We start from the raw sequence: 12,767 nt of genomic DNA, 5'->3' as shown, positions 1-12,767 counted from the left end.
CCGGCCACAGGCTTCTCCGTTAGGAATCCAGCCGGCCCCGGGGGGCCAGAGTGCACCACGTTCCCCTCGTCCCATTCCTTGTTGGTGCTGTTGACGTGTTCCTGGTGATGCTTTTACGCCTGTGTGTTTCCAGCACGCTGCCCAAATCCCCAAACCACACCCAACTGTGAATCGCACGGAATGCCAGACCCGGAGAGAACGCTGCAGATCCAGGTTCTCTAAAAACCCTTAGAGTCCCCGACGGGGCAGTTCTGAAGAGAAAGGCAGGAGTTTGGGGAGCCTCTCGGGGGCCAAACACCCACATTATTCGACCAGCCGCCGGGAAGAAGTTTCCCCAAACTTAAAACAGGACAAGCCCTGCCCTGGACGCCATTTCCCGTGACGGCGGGTGCACTCACCTCCCGCTGACGGCCGCCCGCTCGTCCCCACATCTCCTGCCCACTCCTCAGCCTCCCGCCCAGAACCCCCGTCCCTCTGTTCAAACAGCTTTGCTGAGATGTCACTTGCTCATGTGGGACACAGTCACGGTGTAAAGTGCTCTGTGTCCCAGATGCTCGCCACCGTCACCAGCGCCTCGCCCCGCGGCTATGCCCCTGCCCTGCCCTGAAAGCTGCTGTGCTCTCTGTGTCTACGGGTTTCATGTTGCAGGCGTTCCCCCATGGGTTCCTGCCCTCAGCACAGTTCCACCGGCTCCTGGGTGCCGTGCCAGTGTTGGGCCTTCCCTCTCTTCTGTCTGCAGATCAGGGAGCACGGGCTGCTTTATCCGCCGGGCCCCCGTGCACTCCCTCCGCGTCCCGTCTCCTACCTGGGGTGGGCTCTCCATCTGCATGCGACAGCGGCCACCTCCACCCCCTGAGCTCGGGAATTCCATGAGACACCCAGAACTGACCCTTGCCTTCCCTTCTCCCCACGTCAGCCCCCACCTGCGGACCTGACTCAGTGCGTGTGTCCCCCTCCGCTCGTCCTGACCCACAAAGCCTTCAGCCCCGGCCCCTTACTCTTGGTGTCCAGGCAAAGCCCAGTTTTGTCTCCTCCTGAGCCACTCCCTGATCCAATGTCCTCACCCCACCTCCTCTGCCAGCCCCCATGCACAGGGCACCCCGAGGGTCTTTACAAAATGCAGGCGTGCTCGAGTCACGCCCTACCTTAAAACTCCTGTTACCTCCCAGCTTCGGAGATCAAGTCCACACCAACGGGGACCCTGCCAGTGCTCACCCTCAATGCTCCTGCATTCACCTCCAGCCAGGCTGGCTCTCAGCTCCAGGGAGGGACCCTGCCCCCTGCCCCAGGGCCTTTGCACATGCCATTCCCTTGCCAGACTGTTTTCCCACTTCCTCTGGCCCCTGGGCTTTCATAGTAAACACCCTGCTGTATTTGCTCCTGGTGCACATGGCCCCCGGCCCTTACTGACTTCCTAAAACCGCCAGCCTGTAGCACAGAATTCCTAGAGCCCGGGACCTGGACAGGGAGTGGTGGAGCGACTCGGTGCCATGAAATCCACACAGGACAGGGATTGGGGTGGGGGGTGCTGACTCTGGTTCCACCCCTGCCACGTAGGGAGCTTGTGACTTTGGGGAGCGCCTCGTACCTGCCCTGTGATTAAAATTGGGAGAAGTAACACCTTCTCTGCTTTCTTCGCTGAGCACGTAAAACACGTCCCCTGTGTTGGTGAGGCTCCCAGTGCTGCTGGCGTGTGAACCGTCAGAGTGTCATTACTGTACCTTTACAGGACGCGGCTGTCATCTTTGACTACCAGGAATGCCATTTTACTTTTCTTATTGGGGCCTTTCTGTTCATTTAAAAATCCAAAATCAGAAAATCCAAAATTCACCGCCCATATATTTTCTTTGCACGTTGGGCATGACTGTAAAAAAAATATTCATCCCAATATTTTGAGGACTTGAGAGTGTGGGCACCCTGAGGGGGAGGAGGGCCTCCATGTTCTTGCAGGACATTTTGGCTGTAGGCACCCTGGACGTTAAAAATATCCATGCCTCTGATCAAACAAATACGCTTCCTGGGGATTTACCTTTAGGAAGAAAGCGAGGAAGCGTGCCAGGATATGTTTAGAAGGATATCTGCTGCAAGGCTGATCACGTGACCCCCCAGGTTAGAAGCAACGTCAACACCCGACGTTGGGACTTCGGTTAAGCGGAGTGTGTCAGTTGTTCGGTGAAATATTCCTCAACCATTAAGTTAGGAAGGACGCGAGGGAATATTTCATGAGGCGGAGGGAGGGTCACGCTCTACGGGAAAGTGAAAAATAAGCAGGTTACCAAAAAGCCTATGTAGTAGGATTCTTCCTCTGCTAAACAGTACGTACAGGAAGGTCGTAGGGTGGGTGCTCTTGCTCGCTTGTCGTCTGAGGACGTACAGCTGTGGTAGACGCGACAGGTAGGAGCAGAAATGCCGGAACCGTCCATACGTCCTCCAGCGCACAGACCACACGTGCGCCGTCTTGTTCCGGATCCGTGGGGCTGAGCGGGTGTGCAGGTGCAGGCGGGAGGGGCAGGTGCCCGCCAGCCCTCGGCAGGGAGGCGCCCCATCGGCCTCCACGCGGAACGTCTACTCAAGAGTGTCCTTCCTTCTCCAGTTACAACCCCTTCGATGGGCCCAATGAGAACCCCGAGGCAGAGCTGCCCCTCACGGCGGGAAAGTACCTCTACGTCTACGGGGACATGGACGAGGATGGCTTCTATGAAGGTCTGTGGGGAGGTGCGGGGCAGTGGGTGTGCCGGGCCTGCTCCACCCGCCCGACTAGCTTGCCCGGGGCCCTGACAGACGGGCCAGGCCCCTGGTTACTCCTGACCCTCCGCCCTTCTGACGACGGAGGGGTGTCCTGGCCCCAGCAGACCCCGGACACTCCCTGCAGGTCTCCCAGGCAGCTGCTGCCCACCCCCCAGGATGAGGACTCTCCTGTCCCAGAGGGGACCCCTGCCTCTCCTGTCTCACTGCCCCAGCAGCCCGGGCTCCCCCAGCTGACCTCCTCTCCAGCAGGACGTGTGGTGGCCTCGCTGGCTCAGGGTGATCCCACTGACCTCTAGGCTCTGCTCTCGTCTGGCCCACGTCCTGCCAGATCCCTCCCCCAGTTTGAAATCGGGAAATGTGAACTCCTCCTTCCGGGACGCGTCACCTCCGTCCCCCTGTTAGCCCGAGGACGAGCGTGGGGACAGCAGCTGCAGCTTCACGAGCTCAGTTGCCCTGTACGAATGGAGAGCTCTTGGTCTCTTCCCGTGGTCGCCCTTGAGCAGAAGGGATGGTTCTTGCAAACCCAACACATTTCTCTGTCAGGGTCCCGTGGAGCTTTCTTGGGGCTGAGAGATGCTCTTGTGCTGGTATTTATTTGCTGGACGTGAGGTCCGGTGGCCTCTGGTGATTTGGTGAACGGCAGCGCAGCCCGTGGGCTGGGTCGCTCGCCGGTAGCTGCCAGGCAGATGGTAGCAGAACTGTGGGCAGTCCACCCAAGAAATCCTCCCAACTGGCAACGGCACAACGTGATCTTCACGTAAATTCACACCATGGTCGCTGGTTTTCACACCAACGTAGAAACATGTGCCCGTGGTATCCACCGGAGAACCCTGGTTGGAAATCTCTAGAATATTCACACTGGGCATCGTGCCCACATTTACTTTCCAGAAGCCTGATTCAGATGGGCTGCAAAGCTCAGGGGTCCACTGTCCATGCGGCAGCGGGAAGCTTCCCTTTGGGTGGGACAGAGAGAGCGTGTCCCCACCTCTGGGTCAGCCAAGGGGACACGTGGTGTGGGGCGGTTGGAATAGGTGCGCGGTGGACCTTGGTTATCCCCATCGCCTCCCCTTGTGGGAGCGTGCTGGAGGTGAGCGAGGGTGGACCGTCTCAAGACCCTCCAGACGACCAGGAGCAGAGTCAGGGTCCCCATTTATTCTGGGAGAATCCAGGGCTCATTAAATGGTCACATGTCCTCCTTGAGGTCCATCACACATCCCCTGAGGTGGGGGACCCCAGTGTCAGCACCCCCAGCCTCCCGGGTGCAGGACCTCCAACCACGCCCTGCCAGGTCTGGGGGGGATCCCTGTCCTGCTGGTGTCGGAAGGTCATCCAGACAGTGTCATCCTGAAGGCTCCTCGAAACACTTCTCGGTTTTTCAGGCCCCAGCTGCTAATTGGCTTTGAGCCCAACTAAAAAGAGAACATTTCATAAAATAAGAAGGGGTTCTCCCCATGGCCACCCATCGCCACAAGAGTGAGCTTAATGACATTTTCTGACACTCGACCTACAGGTGGTCTGGCACCATGTGGACAGTCTCTGTGTCACAGCTGCTGTCATGCTGGGGACCTCATTAGGACGTACACAGCACTTTGCAAGGGAAAGGTCACCTTTTAGTTCCTATTCATATGATCGCCCCAGCAAAGATAATAGGAAGATGGTTATGTTTTTACCTCCAAACCCGTCATGTCATGCGTGTTTGCTGGTCTGTCTAGGACGTTTACGGGGCACCTACTGTGTGTCAGGCGTCCCAACATGGTTCATGGGATGAACAGAAAGAGGTCTCTGCTCTCATGGGGCATTAGCCCCGTTGGGAGGGTTTCTCAGTGTCTATGTGCAGGTAACCGAACACGGTGGTGTCGGCTCATGATAAGCATGAAGGAGGAGGCCGCCCTTCCTGATGGTTTTGGGGGTAGCAGGTGTCAAGTTGTAGGAGCGGGGTCCTGAGGAGGGGACATTTGGGCAGACTCCTGTAAAGACCTGTGGAATCTGCTGTGGTCCCATTGCCCTACTGGATGACCCCACCGGGGAGCCGGGAAGACCATGTGGTGGGACCTCGGGGGCCCTGATGAGGTGGTCAGGTGACCTCACTGTCCTTGTACCAACAGGTGAGCTCCTGGATGGGCAGAGGGGCCTGGTGCCCTCCAACTTCGTGGATTTTGTCCAGGACAATGAGTCTCGACTGGCGAGTACGCTGGGGAACGAACAGGACCAGAATCTCATCAACCATGCCAGCCTCGGCTTGGAGGGGGAGAACATTCTGGACCTCCACGCCCCCGCTCACATAGACGCCGGCCTCACGGACAACGGTGCGGGGACGCTGGGCGTGAACATTGACGAGATCGGAGAAGACATCGTGCCTTACCCTAGAAAAATCACCCTCATCAAACAGCTCGCCCGAAGTGTCATTGTGGCCTGGGAGCCCCCGGCCGTGCCGCCGGGCTGGGGCACCGTGAGCAGCTACAACGTGCTGGTGGACCAGGAGACACGCGTCAGCCTCACGCTGGGGAGCAGAACCAAGGCCCTCATCGAGAAGCTCAACACGGCGGCCTGCACCTACCGGATCTCCGTGCAGTGCGTCACCAGCAGGGGCAGCTCAGACGAGCTTCAGTGCACGCTGCTGGTGGGCAAGGACGTGGTGGTGGCCCCCTCCCACCTGAGGGTGGACAACATCACGCAGATCTCTGCCCAGCTCTCCTGGCAGCCCACCAACAGCAACTACAGCCATGTCATCTTCCTCAACGAGGAGGAGCTGGACGTGGTCAAGGCCGCCAGGTACAAGTACCAGTTCTTCAACCTCAGGCCCAACATGGCCTACAAGGTGAAGGTCCTGGCCAAGCCCCACCAGATGCCATGGCAGCTGCCCCTGGAGCAGCGGGAGAAGAAGGAGGCCTTCGTGGAATTCTCCACATTGCCTGCAGGTGAGCCCCGTCCTCCAGGGGGGCCCCCGAGGGAGAGGGGAGGGCTGGGGCGAGAGGGGACAGGCAGGGAAGACAGCACCCGGCCAGCGCTGTTCTGGAAAACCCCGCGAGTCGGCAGGAAGCGCGGCGTGTGTGTGCAGGGGTGGGGGGATGTGTGGATTTTGTTTAGGGACCGTGTTTTTGAAGATATTTCTTCTCACACTGGCGTCTGCAAGAGGCCCACCCTGGAAGAGACAGGAGGCCGTGAGGCCACCCGTGGGGGCATAAGAGGACGTCTCCCCCACAGCGTCCCTCCCACACGTGCGCGCATTGAATGAAACAGTGAACCAAGTGCCTACACTACTTCAGAACTGTTCTTTCTCTCATCTAATCACACACGTGGACGAATTTGTGTAGAAGTGAAATTCCATTGTAGACGCTCTTCTGGGTTCTGGGCACATCTGCTACGTAAAATTATAGGAAATCGTGAAGAGGGGATCGGGTGCACAAGCCTGCAGGGTCTGCCCATCTCCGAGCCACCAGGGTCCCAGTGCTGCCACGGTGCAACTCCCCCTCCCCCTCCAGAAATTTCTGTGGTGCTGGTCTTTGCTGCACCTTCCAACAGGCCAGCTGTGCCCAGGTGGGAACCCAGACACCTGGGGCAAGAGCACCCTTCTTGGAGCAAAGAAGGTCATTTTTGCAAGAATGTTTGAGGGCATAATTTGTTTCCTCCAGAGCCTCTCTTCGTCCTCGGTTACTCACGAGGTTCCCGGAAATGCCTGTGTCTGCAGCGTCTCTGTTGGACTTCCCTCTGCGCTTAACTAACCCGGCCCCGCCCAACCTCATTTGTCGGTCCTTTTTCCAAATAATTCGTTTCTTCTCCAGGAGCACTTTACCAGCTGCCTGAAGTCTTCCATCTAACACAAGGTGGGCTTCTCAATTCATGACATATTCACATCTATTTCACTGTGTTCTCCAGCATTTGTAAAACCCATAATCAACCAGCGTCTGACCTACAAAGCGGGAATGTCACGGGCAGGGGGGCAGATGCGGCCTCAGGGGTGTTTGTCTGAGTAGGAATGGATCTGTAAAGGGTCGGCACACTTGTCTTCTGTGATGATTTGATTTCCTGGCTGGCTACGGCGTCAACCATGAATACTGGGGTAAGGAAGACCCCTCTTTGCCCTGCTACCTACGACACAGTCACGTGGTCAGTGCAGGGGGATCAAGAAATGAGAAACACCAGGCACCAGGCTGGTGGGGAGGCTCAGGAGAGATGAGGAGCACATGCACTAGGACCACCGGGACGGGCTTCCAGAGAAGCTCACAGTGAGACGGAGAGGGTGGGGTCCAGGTGTGAGCACAGGGCACGTCCCACAGGTCAGCTCCCCATCCCCGACGTCCTGGTCCATGCGTGCGGCCCGAGCGCAGTGCACAGTCGCTCCTCACGGCCCCGGGGGCTGGAAGTCCGAGACCGAGGCGCCACAGAGTCGGGGTCTAGGGAGGCTCCGCGTCCTGGTTCACAGGAGGCGTCTTCTCCTGTGTCCTCGCAGGGTAGAGGAGGGGAGGGACACCCATGGAGCCTCCTTCATAAGGTCGCTGACGCCCCTCCGGGAGCACCACAATCATGGCCCCGCTCCTCCCAGAATCTTCGCCTCCTGACACCAGCACCGTGGGAATTCTGGGGGGGTGGGGTGCAGCATTCCGTCCACAGCAGACTATGTTCTGACTGGTGGGTGCAGTGAGTGGGAGGTCTGTGGAGGTCCTGCCCTGCATGGGAGGAAAGGGGTGCTCCTAGACCAGCCTGTTCTGAACTCACGTCAGGTAAGACTTGTACCGAGCACCCCCACACGACGGACGCAAGAGCCATCCCCCTGCTGGTCAGCATCTCTGGGCCCACGAGGGGAGCTGGGCTGGAGCTGGCGGAACAGCGGTTCCAAGTCTTCCTTCACCCACAAAACCCTGTCTCTCAACTGTGATTTCACTTTATGTGGAAGCGAGTATCGAGGAAAATCCCAGACTGGTTTCAGCTTTTGACCATCGCCCTTCAGAATAACGAGGCCTGATAGCTTAATCAGAGGCCCTTGTTGCTGATCCCAGTGCCAGGGCCAGGTGGTCAAGGGAACACTGGTGACTCCGAGAGAACTAATGGGGTTTCTGAACACTTACATTAGCTCCAGGATGCAACGCTAGCCCTCAGAGAACTCTGGTCTGGTTGGGCGACCCACTCAGTGGAAAGGCTGGCACGTGATGACTTCCAGAGCCCCCCCTGTATGAGAAGCCACTCACCCCCAAGGAGACAGGTCTGGTGGACCCTCAGCAAGCTGATACTAGAGACAGGACATCACAGGTGGGATCCCAAGGTCACAGAGCTGCATGTGCCGGGGACCGCTGTCAGCAGAGGGGTGGGCAACGTGTGTGCTTTAGGGGGACACTGGCCATGTGAATTGTTAGGGGCAGGAAATGTAGTGTTTGCAGTGGTAGCCATTGTGGTACCTAAATTCTAGGTGTGGAATTTAAAGCTGGCATTCAGAGGTAGATTTCCGGTCAGAATTTAAGATCAAGGTTTGCAACACTGCATACAGCATCTTCTGAAAAGGACTTCTGAAAAGGGCCTACACAAACAAGGCACATCATTCCCAGCTGGCAGCCCCAGGATCCATTGTCCCTGCAGAGGCCAGGCCTGCCCACTGGAGGTAATCAGACTTCCTCCCTCCAGCCTGGGCTAAGCATTGCCCTGTGCATCCCCCACCCTCCCAGTGTCAGGTGACCTGGATACTTGAGTGAAGACAGAGGGGCTGGAATTTCTCCTGAGCTATACTGTCCCCCTGCCTGATGGGGCTGGCTTGGTATTTGCAGCCCCCATGATTCAAGGCGGATCATGACCAGAAGCCTGTGTGCAGAGTGCCCGGTGGCTGCAGGAAGGGCAAGCTCCAGAGACCTATTAATAGAATTCTTCAAATCTTCATACCCTTACTGGGTTTTGTCTCTCTAGTTATTGAGAATTATTATCTATATGTTTATTCTTCCTCTTCAGTTTTCTCATTTTTGCTTTATATATTGTGAACCTCCATTATTAGGTGCGTACACATTTAAATTGTTAGCTCTTCTTGGTAAATTGACCCCTTTCTCATAATGAAATGCCCCTATTTGTCTCTGGTATTACTTCTTGTCTTGAAGTCTGTTTTGTCTGAAAGTCATATGACCACAAGCTTTTTCATGCTTAGTGTTTACATGTTATATCTTTTCCTAACCTTTCAAATTCTTTGTATCTTTATTTTCAGTAGGTCTCTTGTGAATAGTGTATAATTGGATCTTAGCGTTACAGCAATCTGACAACCTCTGCCTTTTAACTGGAATCTTTAGTTCCTTTACTTTTAGTACAATTACTGATATGACTTGGTTTAAGTCTGTCATATGCTTTTTGTGATTTGTCCTGTTTTTTTCTCTGTTTATCTTTCCCTGCCTTACTGGGGGGAAGGGGGTGGAAGGGGTCAACTAAGTGTATTTTTCTATTCCATTTCCTTCTCTATTGACCGTTTGGGCTATAGCTCTTTGTATTCTTGTTTTAGAGATTGCTGTAGGGAGTAACACGTGTGTATTTAACTTATTAAAACTTAGCTTACAAGGGCGCCTGGGTGGCTCTGTTGGTTAAGCATCTGCCTGTGGCTCGTGTCATGATCCCAGGGTCCTGGGGTCACGCCCCATGTAGGGCTCCCTGCTCAGGGGCGAGACTGCTTCTCCCACTCTTCCCCACTCATGCTCACTCTCGCTATCTCTGTCACTATCTCTATCTCTCTGTCTCTGCCAAATAAATAAATAAATAAAATCTTTTTAAAAATTAGATTACATTAATAACAATGTGTTTATAAGGGAAGAATAGTACCAAGGTATAATTTCATGTATATTCCTTCATTTTTACTACTGTTTTTATGTATTTTACTTATACATATGTTGTAAACCCCTCAATACACTGTTATCCTTTTGCTTTAATTAATTGCTTTTGAAGAATTTGACAAAAAAAGTCTTTTACATTTCCCAATATATCTACAATTTCCACCAGTTTTTATCCCTTTTTGTAGGTCCATGTTCCCACCTGGTATGATTTCCTTTTAGTGCTGAAGAATTTCCTTTAGCATCTCTTTCAGTATCTTTTTTGGTCATCTTAAAAGAAAAAAATAACCCTCATTATTTCACCTTTATTTAAAGATATTTTTTTCTGTGTGGGCACCTGGCTGGCTCAGTTGGAGGAGTGTGCAACTCTTGATCTTGGGGTCATGAGTTTGAGCCCCATGTTGGATGCAGAGATTACTTAAATAAATAAAACTTTAACAATATTTTTTCTCTGAGTATAGAATTCTAGACTTTCTTTTATTGTAGGACTATGCAAATATCATTCCTTTTCTCTTGGCCTTCCCTATTTGTATAAGGAGTCAGCTCTCTTTCCTGTTGTCCCCTTCATTCTCTGACTCCTTTCAAGGTTTTTCTCTTTGTCTTTGATGGTCAGTAATGTGACTCTAATATGCCTATGCTTACTTTTACTTATCTTTTTTGAAATTTACTGATATTCCTCAATCTAAGGGTGGTAGTGGTGGTAGTTTTTCTTCAAATTACAAACTTTATATCTTCACAGATTTTTTTCTACCTTATCGTTCCCTTCTGAGAATCTAATTATACATAAGCCAGATTGCTTGCTGTTGTCATACAGATCTATGAACTCCTGTTTACTTTTTTTAGATAATTTTCCTCATTGTGTTTCAGTTAGGATAATTTCTATTACTCTGTCTTCAAGTTTATTTGTTCTTTCTTTTGCAGTGTCCAGTCTGCTATAAAGACCATTAAATGAAATTTTTATTTTAAACATTGTAGTTTTCAATTCTAGGATTTTCACTTGGTTCTTTTTCTTTTTTTAAATTTTCTTATCACTCTTGGAATTCCCATCTCTTCACCTGCCACATTTATCTTTACCCGTACATTCTTTAACCTACTTGTAATAATTATTTTAAAGTCTTTGCTAATTCCAACATCTGGGTCATCTATGGGCCTGCTTCCACTGACTATTTTTCCTCTTGATTATGTATCATATGTTCTCATTTCTTTCCACATCTGGTGACTTTCATTGTGTGTTGGACATTGTAGGTTATGCCCTGGAGAGACTCTGGATTCTGTTATCTTCCTCAGTAACAGCTGTAACAGCACATCTGCAGAGTGTTGAAGTTTATTCTAGCAGACAGTTATATTACCTGTGACATATCTATATCCTGTAGATGCTTGTTTTAGCTTTATTCGGGTAAATATATTTCATTTTTGCCTTTAGAATGTGGCCCTTAGTCCTGATGTAGGATCCCAACTTCTCTGATATGGACCTTCTGTGTCTCCAATGGAAAGCTCAAACTCCTCTAACTTAGAAGGACTTGAACTCCAAATCTAGCACTAGGCAGCTACCAGCATCAGTGCTGAACTCTGTAGCTGTCTAGCTGTTTACTTTCCTCTATGTTGTTTGCTTTTCTACCTGCCCTGCACAGGCACGATTTCGGGGTCACCGAATAGTTTGAGGGGAATGGGCACACAGAGGTTAGGGATCCTCTTCATTGGATCGTCACTCTCTGTGACCTCTCTCCTCAATTTCTATCCCATCTGCCATCACTGAACGCTGACTTCTAACTCCACAGTCTGGCAAGACCACTACTTTCTGCCTGGACTTCGTCTCATACAAGTGGGCTGGGCAGTGTCCTAAGGGAGAATAAAAAGGAATTTGGTTAAGTGTAGGATTTGCTATTGTGTTTCCCTTCTTTCAAGGTGCAGATCACATGCTGTCCACTTTCTCTCTACCCCGTAGTGTAGGATGAATCACACGGGGCATGTTCACAGGAGGCTTTTTGAAATGGTTTGAGGTGCTTCTTTCCACCCTGAGGCACGGCTGCTTTTCTCATTGGTGGGTGTTCTTTGTCAGCAAAGGAGAGCGACCTGGCTCTGACCAGAACCACTGATTGCTTTCATCTTACGAATGTTGCCAGGTCAAGAGGACAGTGTTGAGGAGATACAGGAAGTGGTGCCCCACAGTGTCTCCGAGAGCCCTGGCGGTGGTTCAGCTCTGAGTGGATGAGTGCCTCCATGATCTGTCCCATGTTTGCAGGGCAAGTCCGCCACAGTGACCAATCACAGTTGACGCAGTTAGCAGTGCTTAGGAAGGAACAGTCCCTCTCAGAGACAGAGACCAGACTCATCATCACTAAATCTGCAGAGTCCAGTCAGACGCATCCAACTACCAACAGCCACCGAAACAAGCGGTCCCCACAAAAAGGACTGTGCCCTCAGAGAGGTCTTCTACTCTGACGTAGGGGGTGGGGACCTTAAGATCTTTTATGGGAGGGCGAGGATTCCAGTGCCTTTGGAGTCAAGTTGAAACAAATAATAATAACCTATACACGGCACTTACTCTGAGCCCATGCACCGTTATAAGCACTTTACCTACTTATTAGTTCATTTAACCTCACAGCTCGATGAAGTTGGCCGTATCGATTTATTGTGTGTTCGAAGCCATGGTTTCTCAGCAGCTTGCTCGTGATTGCATCTGATGCAGATATTGCTAACGGGCAGCTCTCTTCCGCCGGTGATCTGGGGACCCAGGCATGTCCACCTCTTGGTTTCACCATTTCTACTCTGTGGCTCCTGAGGTTGCCTCCAGGGCTCATCCTTCCTAGACAACCAGAGGGGGAAGGACCTTGTAGGTTCACCTGGGGAGCCTTTGGTGGGCTGGCCTGGACACGGCACCTGTTGCTTCTGCCCATGTTCCATCAAGAGTCAGCCACAGGGCCACAGGGTCTTACTGAGAGGGAAGTTTGGAAACTGAGCACAGCTGTCTGAGCAGGAGTAAAATAGTAATCCGATGATGATGTTTTAATGAGTACATAGCCCTTGTTGCCAACAGGTGCTGTATTATGTCTATTTTATAAATAAGGTAACTAAATACAAGACCGTTGTCCAAGGTTCCACATCAGTAACTGGCCGATCTGGGACTTGGACCTCGGCAGGCAGGCTCCAGCATCCACTTTCTTATCTACGTCCCATCCTGCCTCTGATTTGTTTGCATTTCTTGGATGATACAACTGGCCGTCTTGG

At 52.3% G+C, this 12,767-nt stretch overlaps 1 protein-coding gene across 1 annotated transcript in view; it reads left to right on the top strand.

The window, feature by feature from the left end:
- RIMBP2 (RIMS binding protein 2) overlaps positions 1–12,767 on the top strand; it is an 86,808-nt gene that overhangs the window by 45,003 nt on the left and 29,038 nt on the right. Inside the window, exons 8-9 of the mRNA XM_044389833.3 lie at positions 2,594–2,703; positions 4,854–5,666. Of these exons, the coding sequence (XP_044245768.3) occupies positions 2,594–2,703; positions 4,854–5,666 (923 nt within the window). The remainder of the gene's footprint in view (positions 1–2,593; positions 2,704–4,853; positions 5,667–12,767) is intronic.

This window comes from Ursus arctos, unplaced genomic scaffold (assembly GCF_023065955.2).
Source record: "Ursus arctos isolate Adak ecotype North America unplaced genomic scaffold, UrsArc2.0 scaffold_34, whole genome shotgun sequence".
Classification (NCBI taxonomy): domain Eukaryota; kingdom Metazoa; phylum Chordata; class Mammalia; order Carnivora; family Ursidae; genus Ursus; species Ursus arctos.
Note: the sequence above shows the minus strand (reverse complement) of the source record. Positions and strands in the feature narration are given on the sequence as shown.